Raw genomic sequence first — 19,816 nt, forward strand, 5'->3', positions numbered from 1 at the left:
AGGAAAAAGGAGGGAGGAAAAAGGAGGGAGGAAAAAGGAGGGAGGAAAAAGGAGGGAGGAAAAAGGAGGGAGGAAAAAGGAGGGAGGAAAAAGGAAAAATCTAATCCTAGGGACCCCTCGGAAGCTGCACCTATCAAGCAGCATCCCCAGCTTCCTCGCAAGCAGGAGATGTAGCTGCAGGACAGCTGGCTGTAAATGCCTTTTCCTATTAACCTTTCAATTAGAAGAAGCTCCAATGCTCAAACAGGAGAGTGCTTGGCCTTTTCAAAACTACTGTGGCTTCTGCTACCATGCTTAAAATACTGGGCAATAATTCACTTGAGCTTTTCCTCCAAATTTCACCCGCCTCTGCTATAGCAGGTGAGGGATGCACAAATTCCCTGTGTTGCCACCTCCCCGGCTCAGATGTGCCACAGGTACCATCAGAAACACTGCATGAGTACAAACTGCGGAAGTGCAGGAATACTTTTATCCTAATTTAGGATTTGCTAAAACTACATTTTTTCCTACATTACGTTGAATTAAAAAATGATTTTACCATAGAGCTAGAGTGAGATGTTCTTCAGATGCGAGGCAGACTCTGCTTTTTCCTTTGCTTGATTTATTCAACACAGAATAAACTTTTAAAGTACGCCTGTCTAAAGGCTAAATAAATTTTCAGTGTTTTTCAATAGGCCTTGTTATCAATGCTGATTACTACAACCTGCCTCTAAACAATAGCTCTTCCTCATAATCAAATTCCTCCTTCTTCATTAAATGAGGTCACCGCCCAGCATTTGAATCCATGGGTGTGAATTGTGCCCCCACTTTTAAAATAATTAGGTAGGTGGGTGTGGGGGTAGCAGATAAGGAAAAAACCCTATTTATTTACAATAAATGGGTCATCAGAAATAAGAGGAAATGAAATGAACAGGAGAGCAGACAAACAGGATTCAAGCAAAACAGGTTTTAAAGTTCACTTCCTCCGGGCTGAGGGGATGAAATACTCCTCAACAGAGCAAATCAAAGGCTGGAAATCTTAATTTGCAGCCTCGTCATTCCCTTTAGTGATGGACGGAAGCATTTAAAGGGGGCTTTCACGCAGGAAAAGCAACGTCCTTCTTGGAGGAGCACCTAGAACTTCACACATGATCTTCATATTTGTCTCTATGAGAAAACATGTGCTGATTTCCTGCGCCAGTTAATTGGGTAGGAAAGGTCACAGTGTGGCACGGAGAACATCTTGTATTAAACTCAGCAACTCTCAAACCTTTGTGCAGGATGTGTCATTATATTGCTAGGAGGCCATTTCTGCAGACAAAGAATGCAAAGCCCCGGCCATAATTGCAGCTCACTTAAAGGTCAAAGTCTCTGAGACTTTAAGACTGCAAAGATGCTTATTAAAGTGAAATGCACAATCTGGACAACAGAGGAAAACAATCCCTATAGGGAGGATTAAAAAAAAAAACAGGAATGAACCCATGACAAAAGGCACTAAGTGGGTGACTTTGCTGTGAGCACCTGTAAACACAGAAGAAATATCAGTCTACATCAGTTTTAAATGGTTCTTAGAATCAAGGAAGAACAGTAGTTTATCCAGTCCACTAAGAGCCTATTATTTTAGGAAGCATTTACATACAAAACTCCTGTCAAAAAAGATGTAAGAACTGACAGCTCTTTAACCTGCATGTACTGCAAAAGTAAGAAAAATTATCCTGGCAAAGAAAAGCAATGTGAAGACCAGCCTACAGATAGGATAATGTGCTCTAGCAGAACACAACACACCGGAGTATTAAATGTAGGACACCTACCACATCTAAATTCACTGCTGGGATAATCTGAAAGGCAGGGAAATAAATCAAAGAGGGCTTGGTGCTTGACACTGACGAGTGCTCTGCGTCCTTCCTACCTGTGAATGAAGTTTTTCTTCTCCAGATACTCCATGGCCGAGGAGATCTGGGTTGCCATGTAGAGCAGCACCACGGCGTTCACCTCCTGCCGGTTACACTCGCGCAGATAATCCAGCAGGTTCCCGTAAGTCATGAACTCCGTGATGATGTAGAATGGAGGTTCCCGCGTGCACACCCCTAAGGAGCAACATCAAGCTTGAATGTTGGAGGAGCTCATTGTGCCATCCGTTCTTTCCCCCGCCCCAGGGCAATTTATAGTTCTAGAAGGTAGAAATATAGCACTTGCATATAGAATAAATTTTGCTTGGAACTGGCTAATAGACAGTTTTAATTTCCTGCTTAAGACTCCTGCAACTTAAATGTTAGGGAGAAGAGATCATTAAAAACCATGTATTACTGGTACAAATTGCGAATTTTGCCAGACAATAAGTGCCTGTATTTAAAGCCTTGGTACGGTAAGCAGCTTATCTCCTCCTTAACATCCATATCACTGCACAAGGGTTTAGTTCAAATCCCTCTGCTTGGTATTTATCACTCACCTAATAATTGCACCAAGTTCGGATGCTTGATCTCCTTCATTACTGCGGCTTCTTTCAAGAACTCTTCCACCTCCATGGTATCCTCCTGCAGAACAATAGGGAAGCATTAGCAAGACAGGGAGCACAAAAAAAGCCGATTTTTGTTTGAGGATGGAAGAAAAAATCCCACAAACCAACGATATAAAGCACAGCTCTTTCAAGGTAGTTTCTGCCTTTGGCTGCAATGCAACACCAGGGACTTAGGAATAGTGTGTAGGATTTTCTGTAGGATTTTTAAATATGGATTTATTATTATTTATTCTAACGGGAGTTCTGGGTCAAAAAAGATCCATATCCCTTTTTTGCAGGTGCACTCTGGAGTTGCGAAGGGAAAGGCTAAATGGGCACCTAGTGGGAATAAACAGGGAAAATAAAATAAACAGTGAGGGAAGAAACAAGAAGGAAAAAAGAGAGGAAAAAAAAAAGGGGAAGCATAGACCACAATCAAATGCCCGAGCAACTGCTGAAATGCAGCCCTATTTTCCCTGGATATAGGTAAGAAATGCCCATTGCCATCCAGGGAAGCCTGAGCGAGGGTAGTTCCTCAGTAACCCAAAGGCCAAGGTTTCACAGGCTCCATTTCTGGCTCTCAGTGCCCGACCCGCGACGTAACCGTTGTGGGCAGATGTGTCACTGCCTATTTGCCGAGCGCCATAAAGTTGCTTGGCACAACACAAAACTGAGCGAGATGCAGTCTTGCTCCCCAGACTGATAAATTCCGCAGCAAGCAGACCCTACATGGCCGGAAGGTCATTTCAAAGTGGTGCAAAAATACAGATCTATTTCTAAAGCAACGCTCCTTTCGATATCCATATTTTTTTCAGCGCTGGATTAATGTTGACAGCCTACATGGACGAAGTGTTTTAAGGAAGGATTGGAAAGGATTTACTGCTGCTGGTGAGAATGATAACAGAGGGCTGCCGCTGCCGTAAGATCCAGCCAGCGTTTTGCTTTGCAGTTAGCAACAAGAACCTGCTTCAAACACTCTCATCCCATCATTTACTATGCGTTGCCAATTAGTTTGATTGGCAGCTGCAATTTTCCAAACGCTCTCTGTCAATTCTAATAGCCCAGAGGTCCTCGTGAGCAGAACTTTCAACCATTTGCTTTGGCAAACGAAAGTGGGTTAATGATCCAAGTTGCAAAATGACCCTAAATACGCACTTATCTCATGTGTGCCATACAAACCCTGACAGGTTTGCTCTGCAGAGCTGCTCTATTGTTTTAAGTCTCCTGCCTCTTGGTGATTAATTTAGCACAAGGCAAACAGCCGCAATTACCGTAATGATGATCTCTCTGCAAATATAGGCACATGAGAAGGATCAAACTTATCCAGTTTCAATCTTTCCCGGTATAAAACCACGGAATGAGCAATATGGTTCCAGCAATGCTTTCCTAGCAGAGGACAGGATCACACCTCAGCTTAGACTTCAAGAAACCGCATCCAGGGACCTCAAGGTTGCACTTGTCTAACTTAAAATACAGGTTTCTCCAGTCAAAAACGAGGCAAAGGCCATCTCTACTGGTGCAGCCTGGACATCAGAGTGGTGGGAAACGTGCTGAGATGACCAGCTCACAGCAGCAGAGCCACTAAGTTGCCCTCAGATGGCAACGGGGTTTGGTAGCTGCCAAACACAGCTGGATTTCACCCAAAAATAGGCAGGTCCCAAGGCTTCACCAGCAGCACAAGGTCCTTGCCTACCTGGTGCCCCTCTCCATCACTAAGAGGTGGAGAAGCACAAAGAGTGACATGGTGCAGAAGACAACCCCAACAAACACTCCCGCGTCCCGTCCACAGAGCTGCCAGGGCAATATCCCAATGGGAAAGAGCTCGGTGCCCGTAGAGCAACCAGTTAAACACAACTGAAAAACAGGATGTGCTATTTGGGCGTCTTTTTTGTGTCTTCTTGTTTTCTGCACTGGCTCTGAGCTACACACAGGCACCCAGAGGAAAGCTGAACAACAAACGGGCGTTCCTAAACATCGCTGCGCGGCAGCCCTCGAAGGTTTCTGTCTCGTGCTTCGCCTCTCCTTTCTCCTTCTGATGCAGCACCTGAGCGGGATGGGCAAGGAACAAGAGCAGACACGGCAGATTTTGTAAAATATTCTCTCCCAGGAAAATAGAGACATTTGAGGGTTTGAGAGGAAGCTGCTGAGGGTTTGTTTTCCCCTGGTGATTAAAAAGGTGATTTCAAAATATTTCCCCCAACTTGGCAAAAAGCCGTAATCCCACCTGTCAGGCAACAGGCGGATGGGAGTTAAGGAAGGTGGATTATAAATCTGCTTTTAAGGACGGTTTTAGCGTGCATAATTTCAGACTGATGTTTTTCCTCAAGCCTCTTCTCGAGTATTTTGACATTTCCCAGTGGAACAGGCTGCTCCCCGTTACATTATGAACTACCAGGCGTCATGTTTCATTAAATATTTATTTGACGTATTCAAAACAACCACGGTCCGCACTGAGGCTCCTCCTTCCGCACAGATATCCTAGAGGATAACACAGGACCCTCAGCGTGTTGACAGGTTTTGGAGGGAGGAAAGGAATGCACTAATTCCCATTTGGAGCAAATAAAACCCGGGAAGATGTCAGGTATCCACACACTGCCGCGAGAAGCAGAAAAGTGGATGCTCCAGCCATGACCCAGGCTCCAGCTGCTCTCTTCTCCCTTTGATATGGCAGCATTTGGCTCCAATGGCTCGTGCTGTGGCAGTGTCACTGCGGTCCCCTGCTGGTCCCATGGCACTGGGTGCCAGCAACGCTAGGTGTCACCCGCTCCCCGTGCGAGCTCCGCTCCGGAGCGGCCTCGGGAACCTCCAGGCAGCAGCAAGAGGCCCAAGTGAAAACACTTCCCGCAACCACAGCCACCGGAGACGCCAAGGAGGGAAGAGTGGAAGGGAGGGAAGATTCCCCAAACAGAGGATATTTGCTTCTGCTGACACTGAAACATCTCTAGAGTTCCACACTTCCAAATTCCCTGTGCATAAAGGGTGAGGAGGGACCTGATTAGTGTCTACAAATACCCCAAGGGAGGCAGCGAGGAGGACGGGGCGGCCTCTTTGCAGCGGTGGCCACTGACAGAACTAGAGGAATCGGCCACAAGCTGAAGCACCAAAAGTTCCCCAGGAACTTGGGGAAACATTTCTTGGCAGGGAGGGTGCCCGAGCCCTGGCACAGGCTGCCAGGAGAGGCTCTGGAGCCTCCTTCTCTGCAGATCTTCCCAACCCGCCTGGACGCAGCCTGTGCCACAGGCTCTGGGTGACCCTGCGTGTGCAGGGGCTTGGACTAGAGGATCTCCGAAGGTCCCTTCCAACATTAAGGATTCTCTGATTCTTTGATTGAAAAAAATATTAACCAATACACATGCCTGTCTCTGTAAGGCCACAAACCGTGTCCCCCTTGGAGGACGTGGTGGCAGGTTGGCGTAAGCTCCTATGAAGCAATCGAATGCAATGCGTGTGGGTGGCGCCAAAAGGTCTCGAGACACTTTTATAAACACAAATGAATTGAGCAATGACCCTGTAAACTGACAGAGCACAAGCTGCATTTCAAGGGACATGAAAACCAAGCTACAGAGAAATGGGACTGCAGAGTCAGAAACAGCTCCAATTATCTGATTCCTTGTTAAAGCTGTTCATGAAATTTAATATATTTTAGCTTGGATGCACTTTTTCCTCCTCTTGTGTCTTTTGACTGTAAGCAGCCATAAACAACTACTGCGGGTTTCCAGGTACATAGAGAGCTTGTCCTTTGGGAAAGGCGCCAAATAAGACCATCAAGTAAAGCATTAAAAGCCTCTCTGAAACACAGCATTCGAATTTTACGGTGCATGAGTCACAGCCCATAATTTTCCTTATTACAGCAGCTTGTATCAATGTGCTCATCTGTGAATGGCTCACCTTTGCCATCGCCTGTATGCGAGACATCACAGCACTATTTACTTTTCTTAGATTTCTCATGCTCTAAAATAAAAGCTGCACCATTAACACCCTCCTCTCAAGGCACAACTCTTCCAGGTACCACGCAGAGCCACAACAGAATCAGATTCTCCCAAAAACACACAGTGGAAGGGCTTTACTGATGGATTCTCTTCTCCGGTCCTACGGTGTGGAAAGAAAGTGCTGCAACAAACTCAAATTACTTAAGTACAACTGAAGACAGGTCCATATCCTGAACCTCATTCCCTCTGGAAAGAGAAGACCAGGCAAGCTTAGAGATTGGAGCCTTACCTTTAGCGTTTTCACAGCCACCGTGAGGCTGTACTTCTTCCAGACTCCTTCGTACACTTCTCCATACTGCCCTCCGCCCAGCTTGTGCTTCATGGTGATGTCGGTGCGTTCAATCTCCCACTTGTCGTAGTTGGGGGACACTCCGTAGATGGTGGGTTTATTGCGCTTGGGGGCCGGGTAGTGCAGCGTGGTGATGAGGCCGTCGGCCACCGTCGAGTGGTGATGGACCAGCTCTGCCAAAGTGTTGAAGCGGCTCTCCGAGGAGACGTACAGCTAGGGAGCAAGGAGAGAGAAAGCTCATTCCCACCCTGCACGCTGGGGCGTTGATGCAGAGGCTACGCTGCAAAACTGGGACGTGGACGGGTCGTGTCACTCCTGCTCGGCCTGCAGTCCTGGGAGCTCAACCTGCTCTCTAGCTAACTCCAACTCCATGCTTACAGAGGAAACCCATGGATTTAGGGAAAACCAAGGGACTTTTCTGAAACAGGAGGGAATTAATGACTGCAGAATATCATTAGATTAGCATGCGGTTGCTTAAAATGTCTATTTTGTTTCATAAGGCTATTCAGGAAAGATTGTGCAGTGTTTTAAAGACTAGGGGTTGTTCCCCTCACTGTCCTGAGCACGTTACTATGCCCTTTTACCTGCCTCAATTCCCCATGGAGTTCCAGGGCACACAGGTGGCTTCCCTGCCCTTGGGCCAGGCCTCTGCAAGGGGGTGTATGAGATGTCACACGGCCCCCCATTCCTTCCCTGCAATGGGCAGGGTTGATGACACACTGTAGGGTCTCTCTGCACAGAGACATTGCCGAGGAGCAAAAGCATCACCTGAGAACGAGAGCCTGCTGGGGGGCACTGCTTAGTCACCTTTGCAACCCCTGCTCTGGAACCTTTTTGATATTTATCCTGCAGGTGCATCTTCAGGCTGGAAAGCTGTTAGAGATACCAGGCAAGCGACTCGTTTCCACCTTGGTTCCAGTTTTCACAACCAGTTTTCTACTAGGGAAGGTGGCAAAAGTCAGAAATGTAGCAAAAAGTGATGCTGATGACACCTGAAGAACAAAGCGGTTTCACTGGGACATCAGCCTGCACTGGAAGAGGCACAAAGGACATGGGAGGTCCCCAGTTTCATAAAAGGGCCCAACACCTGGCAAGGGACAACCCTGCTGAAAGCAGAGCTGTGATTTCTGCCCATGAAGTATCAGCTTATGGAAGAGTCCATAAGGAACACCCCGGGCCTGCCCTGCACGTGATGCACAGCGGGGCACTGAAGAGCTCACCAGTGCTGGGGCAGTTACCATCCGTCCGGGATTTCGGGAGGCCAAGAAACCAACGGGGCCATCAGGCATCCTGCAATCCCAGACTTGGGCCAAATTCCACTTCTTTCACCTAGACTGATTTCTTTTGGATGGAAAAAGGCGAAACTCCATCTGGGAAGCTGCAGCCATGAGCCAGTGTGCCCAGAAGAGAAAAGTGACGCGTTTGCAAGAGAGAAAAATACTTGGAGGGAGGAAAAAAGGGTCCTCAAAGTGGAGTGGAGCCTCTGGACTGGAGCCTGGATGGATGTTCCTGCTTTGCGGACATCTGCTTAAAACAGCAGACTCAAAGAGAGGGAATAAAAGGCACTGTGGAAGGTCAAATATCCCTGAGCACAGGAGCTCAGAAGGACTTTGAATAAGAGGTGAGTGAAAAGAGGAGCTGTGTCACCCGAGAAAGTCACGACGGGTTGAGGTGACCCTGAGCCAATTCCCAGTTAAGTCTGAGAAACGGCTAAATGCTCAAGCATGTGCAGTGATTATTATCAGCAGAACCTGTCAATCTATGTGGGCCTTGCATTTATTTAAAAACCATGTGATGGAAAGGTAAAACACTCAGCTCAGACATAGAGGGTAACCTAAAAACATCAACACACACAAATGAACCAGGTTGCAGCCTGGGCGGGCCAAGAGGGGTGGCCGTCCCTATCTCCCTCGGTAAGGCTGTGAGGAAATGAGCAAATACAGCATGTGGCACCCAAAAAAGGCAGCTGCCAAAACCAACCCTGACACTGACGTGAAATCATCAATCGTCATTAAAATAGCAGTTCCTCAGCGGGCAGCAACACCCGAACTCCAGGGAAGAGGAGCACAGTCAGAGCAGCTAATCCTTGTATTGCTACCAGGACAAAAGTTGTGCCTTGAACTGCTCTGGGCACAGCAGTGTCCCTTTTGGATGCACCTGCATGTTTGGAATGGGAGAGCTTCACACACTAGACTGCAAAAATCCGACTTTCTTCACCCTTATTTTCCTTCTGACACATTTGCAGATAAGCAAAACTCCTATGGAAACTCATATCTCAAGAAAACAAAGGCATCCTCGCGGGGAACACGTTCTCAATCCTATACCAAAAGGGGTCAAATATTCTTTTGGTGAAGTAACTAGATGGAATCTCGTTTCAACACCATAATAAGAAAAACATTTTTTCACGGGGGAAGAGCTGAAGTCACCTTAAAAACAGATGTTCCTGAAACCCAAAAGTGACAGCACAGAAGAGGTTTTTACAGCTGTGAGGCAAGATCCAAAGAGTTTGTATGAGCATGAGCATTAGTCAGTGGTCTAGAGAGCTAAACCAAACCACAGCTACTTAGGAACAATTTCTGGAATTAGCTGTTCACAAATTACGTTGAAGAGTAAAATCTAGATGTATGGATGGAAAAAAATGAGGCTGAACTCTGCTGCCACTTGGAAGTACTAGGGAAGAATGCAAGAGGAAATTCTCAGTGTTTGGATGGTAGCTTGTATTTCCTGATGTCAAAATCTCATGGAAATCAGAGTTTATCAGATACTGTGTCCAAATGATGTGACCTGATTACAGATGGAGAAAGAAGTTAAACAACTGGCCAGAGGTTTCACACTAAACCTTGAGCAGGATGGGGAATCTGAACTCTGAATTGCCCTGCTCAGGCCACAGAACAACCCTCTCTCCTTCAACATGCCTAAACTTTTCCCTTCACATTAGGAAAAAACCCACAAATAAACAAAATCCCCACATATAGCCATTCAGGAGGGCGAGTTTCCTAAGCTGGCAGGGCTCAAATCCGAGCAGGGGCTCGTGGAGGCCTTGCCTCCTCTCAGCGCTAACGGAACCGGAGTCACGTTGACGTGTTGTAATCTTCATGTGGAATTTGCGGCACGTATCCCGAGGAGACGAGAGGAGGAGCAGGCCGAGCCAGGCCCGGCGTGCTGTGCACGCACCGCCTCCGCGCTCCAAGCACCCTTCCCACCGACCCTTTTTGCCGATTCCTGGCTGCTTGCCGGGTTTTGGGGCAGGATCGGCCAAGCTAGGACACTGGCGGCGTCTCAGAGGGCTCCAGCTGCTCTGCTCACCCACAGCTCCTGCCATCGGAGCACGTCTCTTCTCTCATCAATACTGTTTCACTCGAGAGGATAACCGACCCACGCCAACCTCCGACACATCCTTAAGCCTGAGTGCCCATTGAGTGAGAAAAGTCACTTTTAATGACTTGCCCTCCCAGATTTAAGGGGGTGGTCCACAAGAGGATGACCTGTGAAACCAGGAGGTAAAAAGAGAAGTCCCTGGGGATATATATGTGTTTTACAGTTGCTGAGTCCCAACGCGGTCGGTTTAAGTGCAGCTAAAATCAAGCTGTGCTCAGCTCTTCTTAATCCCTTCAATATCTTGCTAGGAAGAAAGGGTCGAATAAGGGCTCCGCATGTTCAGGGAGGCGCCTTCTTCGTGAGGACACAGGCGGTGCAGGGCAGTGGTAACGGAGCTGGGATCCCAGCCCAGCCACCTCCATTTCCCAAAGGGAAATCACCTCTATCAGCTGTTTTCCTTCCCGACTCCCAGGCTCTGGAAGCGGGGCTGGGAGGCTGCACCCTGCTGCAGAGCTGCTAACCTGCTGCAGGAGCAGCTGCCGCCGTGGTCACAGCCACCATCGGCTGCAGAGCCGTTCTCATCAATTCTGCTGACCCGCACCTTTGGCAAGGGCACTAGTTAAAGCAGCCGTGTGGAAAATGAGCTGTTAACCTGGCTAATCCACCCCTGGATTGATTACTGCAGCTCTGCAGGAGTGTTTTCGGGGGGATAAAGACAGCTCTGGCATCTTAAAAGCCTTCACGTGCCCAAGCCAAGCTGGGCGGCATGTGCTGCAGCATCCTGGACACGGTGCTTCTTGATGGGGGACCCTGGCTCGACCTGGGAACACCGCTCATCTCCAGCTTCCATCCAAAAGGAAGGAGTATTGACTATGGAGACAGGATGAGGAAAAGTACTCCGGGCTGCCACGGAGCCCTTGGAGAGCACAGCACGGCAGCATCGATGCTGCTGAGCACAGAGCGTCTACGCAGGACGGGGGAACGTTGAGAGCTTCATTCCCGTGAGGGTGCCAGAGCCCGGGAACAGGCTGCCCAGGGATGTTGTGGAGCCTCCTTCTCTGGCGATCTTCCCAACCCACCTGGGATGCCACCCCGTGCTCTGGGTGTCCCTGCTAGGGCAGGGGATTGGACTAGATGATCTCCAGAGGTCCCTTCCAGCCTCAACCATCCTGGGATCCTGCACCCAGAACCTTCTCAATACAACCCATCTGCACAAGCAGATAAAATGTCTTTTGTTAATGAATAAAATCTGGTTATCTTCAAGACGGTGGACGGATGAATCTGATTAACAGGAAGCAGTGTGTGTTCACTGCCTACAATCTTTTACGAAAAGATTTTCACTCAATAGCTACATTCTTGTGCTAAAGATTTTGCTCTTACTCATTGATGTGAGAAGAATAAAGCTTTCAAGGGATAAAGCAAAATTAACCATGGCCACCACGATGCTTTTTTCTTCTTCTTTTTCTTTCTACTTAATATTTTATTGGCAGAAAATCTATTAGTTAGATCAACTACTAGACACTAGCAAGAAGGGCTTCAGTAGCCACACTCCAGATTCTCACTGCAATCTTGGATTTATAGAGTCGCTACTTAAAATAAATTCATTAAAAACCCACGATTTTCCAAAAGCAAACGCCAACATTTCATTTTCATGAAATCCAAGAAAAAAACCCTGCAAATAAATACACTTTTAAGCTAATGCTTCCCCCAGCACCCACAAACAAGGCTACACTACTACAGCACACCAAAAGCTGAAAGAAAAATGAAACGAGAAACTCAGTCCTCCTAAAAGTGGAGGTGCCTACCCTGTCTTCACTAGTCACAGGAAATACTGTGGGGAAACCAAAGTACTAGTTAAAAAACGTGAAGAATAGTTGCAAAAAAGTTGGAAAAAAAGGCAAATATTCTGCCCCTAATATTTACAGAATTATTATTATGCAACAGGCAAAGACTTGTCTGATTTTACAGTCTCTCAAGTCCTAGACACTATGTTTTGAATGTATGGGACGAAGAAACAACCTTAGAGTATGTTATTAATGATACTAATAGTATTCAACTCTGACATAACCCTAATATCTCTGACCATAAATAATGTGTTTTGCTACAGAGCTGTGTTACATCTCCCTGTAAGTTTGCTAAAAGAATCACCTTGTATCCTCATAGCTGTGGCAGAATATTACAGCTTATTACTACTGTAAGTGATGGATATTGCTTTTAGTGCTGAGTTAGGTGTCCCTGCTAGAGCAGGGGGGCTGGACTACATGGTCTCTCGAGGTCCCTTCCAACCTCAACCATTCTGGGATTCTGAGCTGCTCAACTCGGCTGTTGCTGCTTGACCTTGTACAGATGGTGGAAAAAGAACAGAGCAAGGTTTTCTCTTCTGTTGCCTACCTTCCCATCGGACGCAGTGTTTATCCTGTAGTGGTAAACCCTCCCTTCGTATCTCAGCGAGATGGACCTCTGGCCCGGGCTGCTCTCGCTCTCGCGCACGAGGAAGCTGCCGTTGATGCCGCTGCTCAGGAGGTACTCGGCAGCGTTGCGGGACACGGGCCCGTGGTACCAGGAATGCTTCTCCAAGCTGTTCACGGGGGTGATGTAGTTGCTGGGGACCCAGCCCTGGCCGTTCTTCGTTTGGGCCTCGCACCATTCCCCGTTATGGTTGTAGCCCAGGACACGGAGCTTCTCACCTTAGCACGACAAGGAAACGTAATTACTGCACGTGGCAAAACTGGGAGCCGAGTACAAAGACGAGGCCCTGCTGGCTTGTGGATCATTAAATAATCTCCTATAGGAAGGGATATCAGGGTGAACGGGGAACATGTGCCTTTCTTTAAGCTTCAGTGGACCCATCAAAGCCAGCTAAAGTCACGTGCATGTTTCAGACTTTGTTAGACTCCCACGTGGTTCTACAGCAGTTCTGATGCTGCAGGTTCTGACTCTATCTTAATAAGAACCTAGGAAATTATCCTTGAATTGAGTTGGCTTCAGAGAGACTAGATAAATAGTAAAAAATAAAAAATCATTTTGTTTAGCAAAGGAAGCAGATGCGACTTGGAGCCCGCACAAGGAACAGAAAAACTGAGTAAGGAAACACTGCATCTCAACAGTCATTTTGCATTCAGGAGAACAATTAAAAGGACAGAGGCCAACCGAAAAATCGGCTTAGTTTAACATCTCGGTTAACATTCTTGCTCCTAGCAAAGACCTTAGTTTTGGCAAACAATTTCTTGCCCAGCACAAAACCTCAGACGGATTTAACCTTTTAAAAGGTTACGTCTTGGTGAAACACTTGTATTTGCTTAAGAAGAATTCCCACAGTAAATAGGAATTCCATAGGGTTTAGTGTATAACTCAGTGTATAACTCAGTGCGTAACTCATTCCACAGTGGTTTGCCTAGGCCTGCTCAGACGCTCCTACCGCCGTGCCTGGTAGCCTTACCTTTAGTTATGCTCAGGGTATTGTCCCCACTTGCCACAAAGTCGTACAGTGCAACGAAGAGATGGGGGTCATTTTCGCTCGGGCAGGACAAGAGGTTTTCCTTGGAGTTCCAGCGAGCGGCTTCGCTCAGACCTTGCGGCTCAAAATCGGACACCACCGGCCTCTGTAGGGCTTCTGCAGGAGGGAGACAAAAGAAGAAAAAGCAGGTTCATTTTTTGCTGATAAAAGCCATCTGGGTCGAGGCAGGCACTGATTTACATCATTTCCTCACACGTCGCCCTCGGGTACCAAGAGGCCAAATACGGACAATTCCTTAAGGGAAAAGTCCTGCACGTGGATGGGGCTGGGAGGCGGCAGTGGAAAAAAGGGGGGGCAGAAGAAAAGCCCCTCAGATTTTGCTCACAGAAAGGTTTGGCTCCTGCCTATCTACTGCAATAGATTTAAAAGCAGAACCAAAGCACTTTTAAACGGTAAATCTCTTAATTATCGTATAAATGAAGTCTCCAGATTGTGTGCAAAGCACCAGGGCAGGAGTCAAATATTTTAAGTACTTCTAGATTTCATTTTTTTTAATCATTTCTCTTCTTATTCGAGTACAAGGTTGTGCCTTTCTGGCTCCCTTCTCTCCTTTGCTGCTCTCTCAAAAGTAGCTAAGATTTGCACAAGCGCAGGAGTCCCGAGATGCCTCAAGAGAAAGAGATGGTTAAAAACAGAGTTTTGCAGGTAATAAAACACTGGTTGTCAGAGCCTTCTGTACCCTGCAGGATGTACGATGCCTAACAGTCAGTGAGGAAACACCAGGCAAGGGAATTCCATGCCCCTCACTCCTCCAAAGCCCTCCAAAGACGTGGGGCAGGGAACACTCAGGGCGGCTGCGTCCCCTACTCCAAAGCTGCTGGAACGAACCCAGAATAATAGGCCATGATAAATAAATAAATATTTTTAATACATATTTTTTCTTATTTCTCTCTCCTTCGGAGGGGCTGTTTCCCATCCTGTTGAGAAACACACAGCTGCCCCAGCCACTGTGCCCAAAAATTATTCTGCTTTATCCAGCATCGCTCCCCTGCTGCTCCCAGGGATTTGGCAGGAGAAATCCCAGGACAGGGGTCTTCAACACGTGGGCCCGAGGGTGGCTCTCCACAAGTTTGATCCCTACCCACCAAGGAGCTGCAAGGGAGGTGCAATCAGATCAAAACATTTTGGGAGAGCTGCCGCTTGTTGGGTCTCAGGATCTGCAATAAGCTGCACGAGCAGATCAGCGATCACCCGAGACGACACAAGCCCAAAAAACAGCAGGAAGGTAAATTCTGGACAAGCCCAACAATAGGAAAAAATACTAAATATATTAGTATATTAATAAATTCTATATATATTAGTATTTTTTTTTACTCCTGTTATTTTATCCCCAAAATAATAAGTGGGATTATTTGCTAAGCTTCGGCAGGGCCACCATGGGGCAGGAGGCACCGCGGTGCCGCCCCACGAGCGGAGGAGGCTCCGCACGTGCGCGGCCGTGGGCACCAGCAGCGCCGTGTTCCTTGGACAAAGTGGGACCTCATGTGTGGGCGGGCAGCAGGGAAGCAAGGGAACACAGGGCTAGGCCCCTTTCCCAGCCAAACCACGTCCGTAGGGAGATATATTTATACGGTGAATCAGAGAAGTCAAATAATACTGCTTTATAAGCTGTGGTTGTACTACAGAGATGATTTTTCCGGGCCAAAACACCTCTGAAACCTTGCATTGCCCTGCTGTTTATAAAAATATAAATATTGAATATTAAATAATATTGATATAATATTGAATAATTCAATATTAAAATACTGAATATTAAAAAATATGTATCCTCCTACACGGGGATATATTTTAACACTCTGACTTTGCTTCAAAAAGGACAAGAAATGGAGAAGCCCCTTTCAGAAAAGGCAGCCCTAAAAGTTTCGGCAGGAGAATGGGTTGATGCCGGGGAGCCCCCGAGGGTCCCTTACCTGGGGACGGGCAGCGAGCGCGGTGTCACCGGGGGCACTGGGCCAGGAGGAGTCCCCACCGGGACAAGGGGCTGCTCTGCCCCATGAACGGCCCGCGGCCCCGGCGAGGAAGGAAAACGCCTCCGTGCTGGGGCTGGATTCAACAGGAAGGCCGGAAATCCAAGGCGGGCTGCGCTCCAGGCGCGCGGCGCAGGAGGACGGGGCCGGGAGCGCGGCCAGCGGCGCCGCCGGGATCCCTCCCGCCAGCCAAGACAGGGTCCTTGGGGACCCAGCTGAGATGGTGCCACCTGCCCACAAGAGCCACCTCAACCCACTGCTCCTCATCAAGGCTAGAGCAACCTTTAAGTGACTCCTACTCTGGCATTTGGCACAAGAACTTTATTTCCACCCCTAATTTCAGCTTTTCCCGGGAGCTGTTGACGCTCGTAGGCCCAAAGCTTTCGTAAGCGCCACCCGCTCCTGCTAATTGCTGTTTATACCGGGTCACGAATCACCGCGAGGGATCGCCCGCAAACAAGCTCGAATGCGAGGGACTCTGCGAGCAGATTCCCTTAATAATTTAAGCGGCAGGAGAAAAGCAAGCGGGAGCCTGGAATGACAGCACATCCCGCGGGAGCGGCGGGCATTCCCGCGGGAAGGCAGAGACCTCCCGTCGCCCCGCTAAGCAAACATCCTGTGCTCTCGCAAACCGCACTGGCTGCTTTTCCATGAGGTTTTCCGAGCGAGAATAGAGCCCGGAATCTCCTCAGAGGTAGGGCAAATCCTGTGCAGAGTCATCCCACTTCCCTTGCTTTCCCTCTGCTTTCCCTTCCTCCTAACATGGAAAAAAAAAGGCTGTGATAAATGGAAGAGCTCTGCGGATTTAATACGTTCAGATGTTCCCAGCCCCGCGCACGGATGATTGAATAGCCCAGTGATTTCCTTAGTGGCCACTCATGGATTCCCTAGGCCTGATGGAATCCGCATTACAAATGTATGGACTTCTGTGTCTCTAACACAGATCCTGCCAAAAAAGAAGGATGGTTTCGTGTTTTCCTTCCAACTCATCCCGCTCCGTGAGCTTGTGTAACCCTCTGGAGCCCCGGCCAGCGCTGCCGCTCGCACTGCATCCCGTCCACTACCACCAGCCCGAGGAGAAGAATCTCTCAGAGGCATCGTCCTGCTTTTCCAGTTGCCTGTTTTTTGCTTTCTGGAAAAGAGGAATGAAGAGAGGAAGAGCAGCAAGTTCATTTCTAGTCTGCAAGTCCTGCTTGACTTCCTTCCCTGAGTTTATGCTGCCTATAACCCCTCGGTGACACGGTAAATAACATCCTTCTCCAACTGGCTACTCACTGCTGTAGATATCAAAGGTGCCGCGGTGGATACGGCTGATGTTTGGATTTTATTCCCAAACGTCCTATCAAGCTGCTGCCTCACCTTAGATGAGACCCTCTGGGAGGGGAAGGAGGAAACAGTAACCGGAATTTAACTGAATTTCACTGACACTGGTGCATTTATGAAGATTTGACCATTTTTGCTCAGGTTTCCCTACTTAGGTAACAGAAGCAGCCAGATTTGCCCATTTCTGCAGCCAGGGAGGGAAAGCACCAAGGAAAAACCACGGGGTCCTCAATGCAACGCTGGGCTATCCAAGGCAATACGAACACATCCGTGGGTGATCAGCGTTGGCCCTTGAGAGGCTACAGCTTTTCATGTGGAATGATAATACTCTCCTCGCCACAGCCCATGGGAAACGCTAACAAGCCCCATCAGCCAGATTTTAGTAAGGATGGGACAGGCAAAACCCACAGGAGCGAGGGCGAAGCTAAAACAGGCTGGTAGGAGCTCATATAAAATGGATGGAAAAGCAAGAACTACTGAGGGATGAGAGGCCAGGAAGGGAGGAGTGAGGAAAAGAGCGGAAGCAGAGAGGGTTTCCCTGGAGGCAGCAGCACCTGCTCCGCGCGCTCCTCCTTCCGGGCATATCTGCACTAGCGGATCCCAGCGCTGATCCCAGCGGCACATGGAGCAGAAGGGAGGATTTGGGCATCCAAGAGCTGCAGCAAGTGCGAAACGTCCCCAAATGCATGAAAAAAACCACTCCAAGGAGGGCCAACGGCTGCGGTGGTGACAGGACAGGGTCCCACCAGGGACTATCCGCACGATCCTGCGGCGGGAATAGTCATTTCCATGACCTTAGCAATGCAGGCCTTCCTAGCACGCCCTTTACGGAGGGCACGTACAGGTTTTACGCAAGGTTCCTGCTTTGCACTGGTAAAAGAAGCCCAAAAAGGCAGCGAGCCTGTTCCAGCCCCTATTTGGGGCACGGACACGTGGCGTTCCCAGATCAGATTGGCAGCGACTCCCGCTGGGCCTCTCCTCTTCTGCTCCGTACCCTTTCTTGGTGCGAAGTGGGCGAGGAGTCGCACGGCTTGGCAGAGGCAGCAAGCAAGGAGCGGCTGACAGAAGTTCAGAGCTTTTACAAATAATATTTACTAGCGGGGATAAGAGCGCGAGCAACAACCACCCGGCTTAAACGTCAATGAGAAAGCTAGATAATCATTCAAGCCAGCTGAAAAACGTATTTTTGATCACTTTAAGGTAGTCTTTCAAGGTCAAATACCACACGACACCCAGATCTTCTGCACGTGGGAGGCCCATGCAAAGCCCCCTGCAATAACACACAGCATCTGCCCTCCTCCCACAGCAACAGGAGGGGGGTCTTTGCAAACAACCCTCGTTCCTGCAAAATAACAGGATAAAAGTCCTTCTAGAACAGGACCACTGTGGAAAAATACACAGCACCTCCATGTGCCTGATTCCCAGTCAACCTTCTGTCTATGATTCTGTCAAAGTTTGGGATCTCTTCTATAAAACCGGAATATTTTCCAGAATTTGTTTAAAAATAAACATAGGTTGGATTTTGTTGCAGTCTCTAGTTATTTACCAAGCAATCACTGCTGTATTTCATTAACACATGGAAAGCACAGGCAGAAATTGAACTAGGCACAATTGCTTCTGACTGTGCATCTGGTTTTCCACGCAGCGAGCGGCGCTTTCATCCTCTAAGCAGTTATCTTAAAGCTTTCAGAATCTGTTATAGCAAAGAAACTCTCAGCTTTCTCCTTGGGCCCTCAACAGCTTCCCATATTCCTAAGATAACAAGAGCACAGTTAAATCCTCCAATGATATCACCATAATCTCCTTAATCTCTTCAGGAGCTCCAGGGAGGCCGCGTCGTGAAGGGGATCGAGCTGCTCAGGACACGGAACTGGGAGCAACAACAGGCCAGTTGGACACAACTTTGTCCCCTTCCCAGGCCAGGATGCACGAATGATGGAAGGAATGACAGAAAGCTCCTTTTTTTTTTCTCCCTTCAGACAAATATAGATTTTTGCTTCTCTCTCCACTCTAAGAGATATGGAATTAACCTATAATGATGGGTCTCAAGCAACCTATGTCCCAATCGACTGTCACAAGCAGCGTGGAGGTTGTGGCTGCAACGTTTGTTGATCCTGAACGTGGTACCTGGATGCTCGTGTGGGTCCTAGGTGTCCCTGCTGGAGCAGGGGGCTGGACTAGCTGATCTCTAGATCCCTCCCTCTCCAACCTCAGCCATCCTGGGATTCTGCCCCGTGCTGAGCCGAGAAAGGGGACCAGGCTGCTTGGAGATTGCTTAAAAGTTGCCTCAAAGCCGGTTCCTCTCCCATTCCAGGAAATATGGATCTAACCTTCACCGCAGGGAAGCGGAAGGTGAAACATCACAATATCTATCTGCTCTGGGATCACGTCGTTTACTTGATCCGGAGCAAGCTGAGCTCTGATCCCATTAAGCATCCCCGCTGTAAAGTGGGGAGAGGGAGAAAAGGAGAAGGGGTCCGGTCCATTTCTCCACCCAACGTGCACATGGAGAAAACTCGCAGCAGCGGCCAGGGAAACACCCCTGTAACGTCATGCTGCTGAGGAGCGGCCCCGAAACGCTCTGCCCAGTCCCCGAGGCTGCAGCTGAGCAAGAAGGGGCCCGGCCTCGCTCCAACCTCCTCCTCAACGCTCGGCGCAACCGCGCTGCGGCCGCGGGGGAGGAAAACGCCATAAAAGCATTTTATGGATCGAAAACTTTGCCGAAGGAAGCAGTCCTACCCGCATAGTAAAGATCAAAACTGTTTACACGCATCCACCGCCCCATGAGGGGCGCAGGCTATTTTATAAATAAGCACAATTAGGGGTGTAAAGGATAAAGGAGGGGAAAAGGGAAAAAAGGAGTATTTTGGGTAATTGCCTTTGATTTGGGGTAACGGGAAGTTCCCCACAGCCGAGCGCACCCGCTAACGTCAGGCT

General features: G+C 48.4%; 1 protein-coding gene across 2 annotated transcripts in view; it reads right to left on the reverse strand.

Moving 5' to 3' along the window:
* Positions 1-19,816, reverse strand: part of ABL1 (ABL proto-oncogene 1, non-receptor tyrosine kinase) — a 65,627-nt gene that overhangs the window by 8,700 nt on the left and 37,111 nt on the right. For both annotated transcript variants that reach the window (XM_026049280.1, XM_026049281.1), the window contains exons 2-6: positions 13,512-13,685; positions 12,464-12,759; positions 6,695-6,967; positions 2,429-2,513; positions 1,889-2,066 (exon numbers count right to left, since the gene is read on the reverse strand). In XM_026049280.1, the coding sequence (XP_025905065.1) occupies positions 1,889-2,066; positions 2,429-2,513; positions 6,695-6,967; positions 12,464-12,759; positions 13,512-13,685 (1,006 nt within the window). The remainder of the gene's footprint in view (positions 1-1,888; positions 2,067-2,428; positions 2,514-6,694; positions 6,968-12,463; positions 12,760-13,511; positions 13,686-19,816) is intronic.

The sequence above is a fragment of the Nothoprocta perdicaria genome, unplaced genomic scaffold, assembly GCF_003342845.1.
Source record: "Nothoprocta perdicaria isolate Ctin4 unplaced genomic scaffold, notPer1 scaffold_6, whole genome shotgun sequence".
In the NCBI taxonomy this organism is placed as follows: domain Eukaryota; kingdom Metazoa; phylum Chordata; class Aves; order Tinamiformes; family Tinamidae; genus Nothoprocta; species Nothoprocta perdicaria.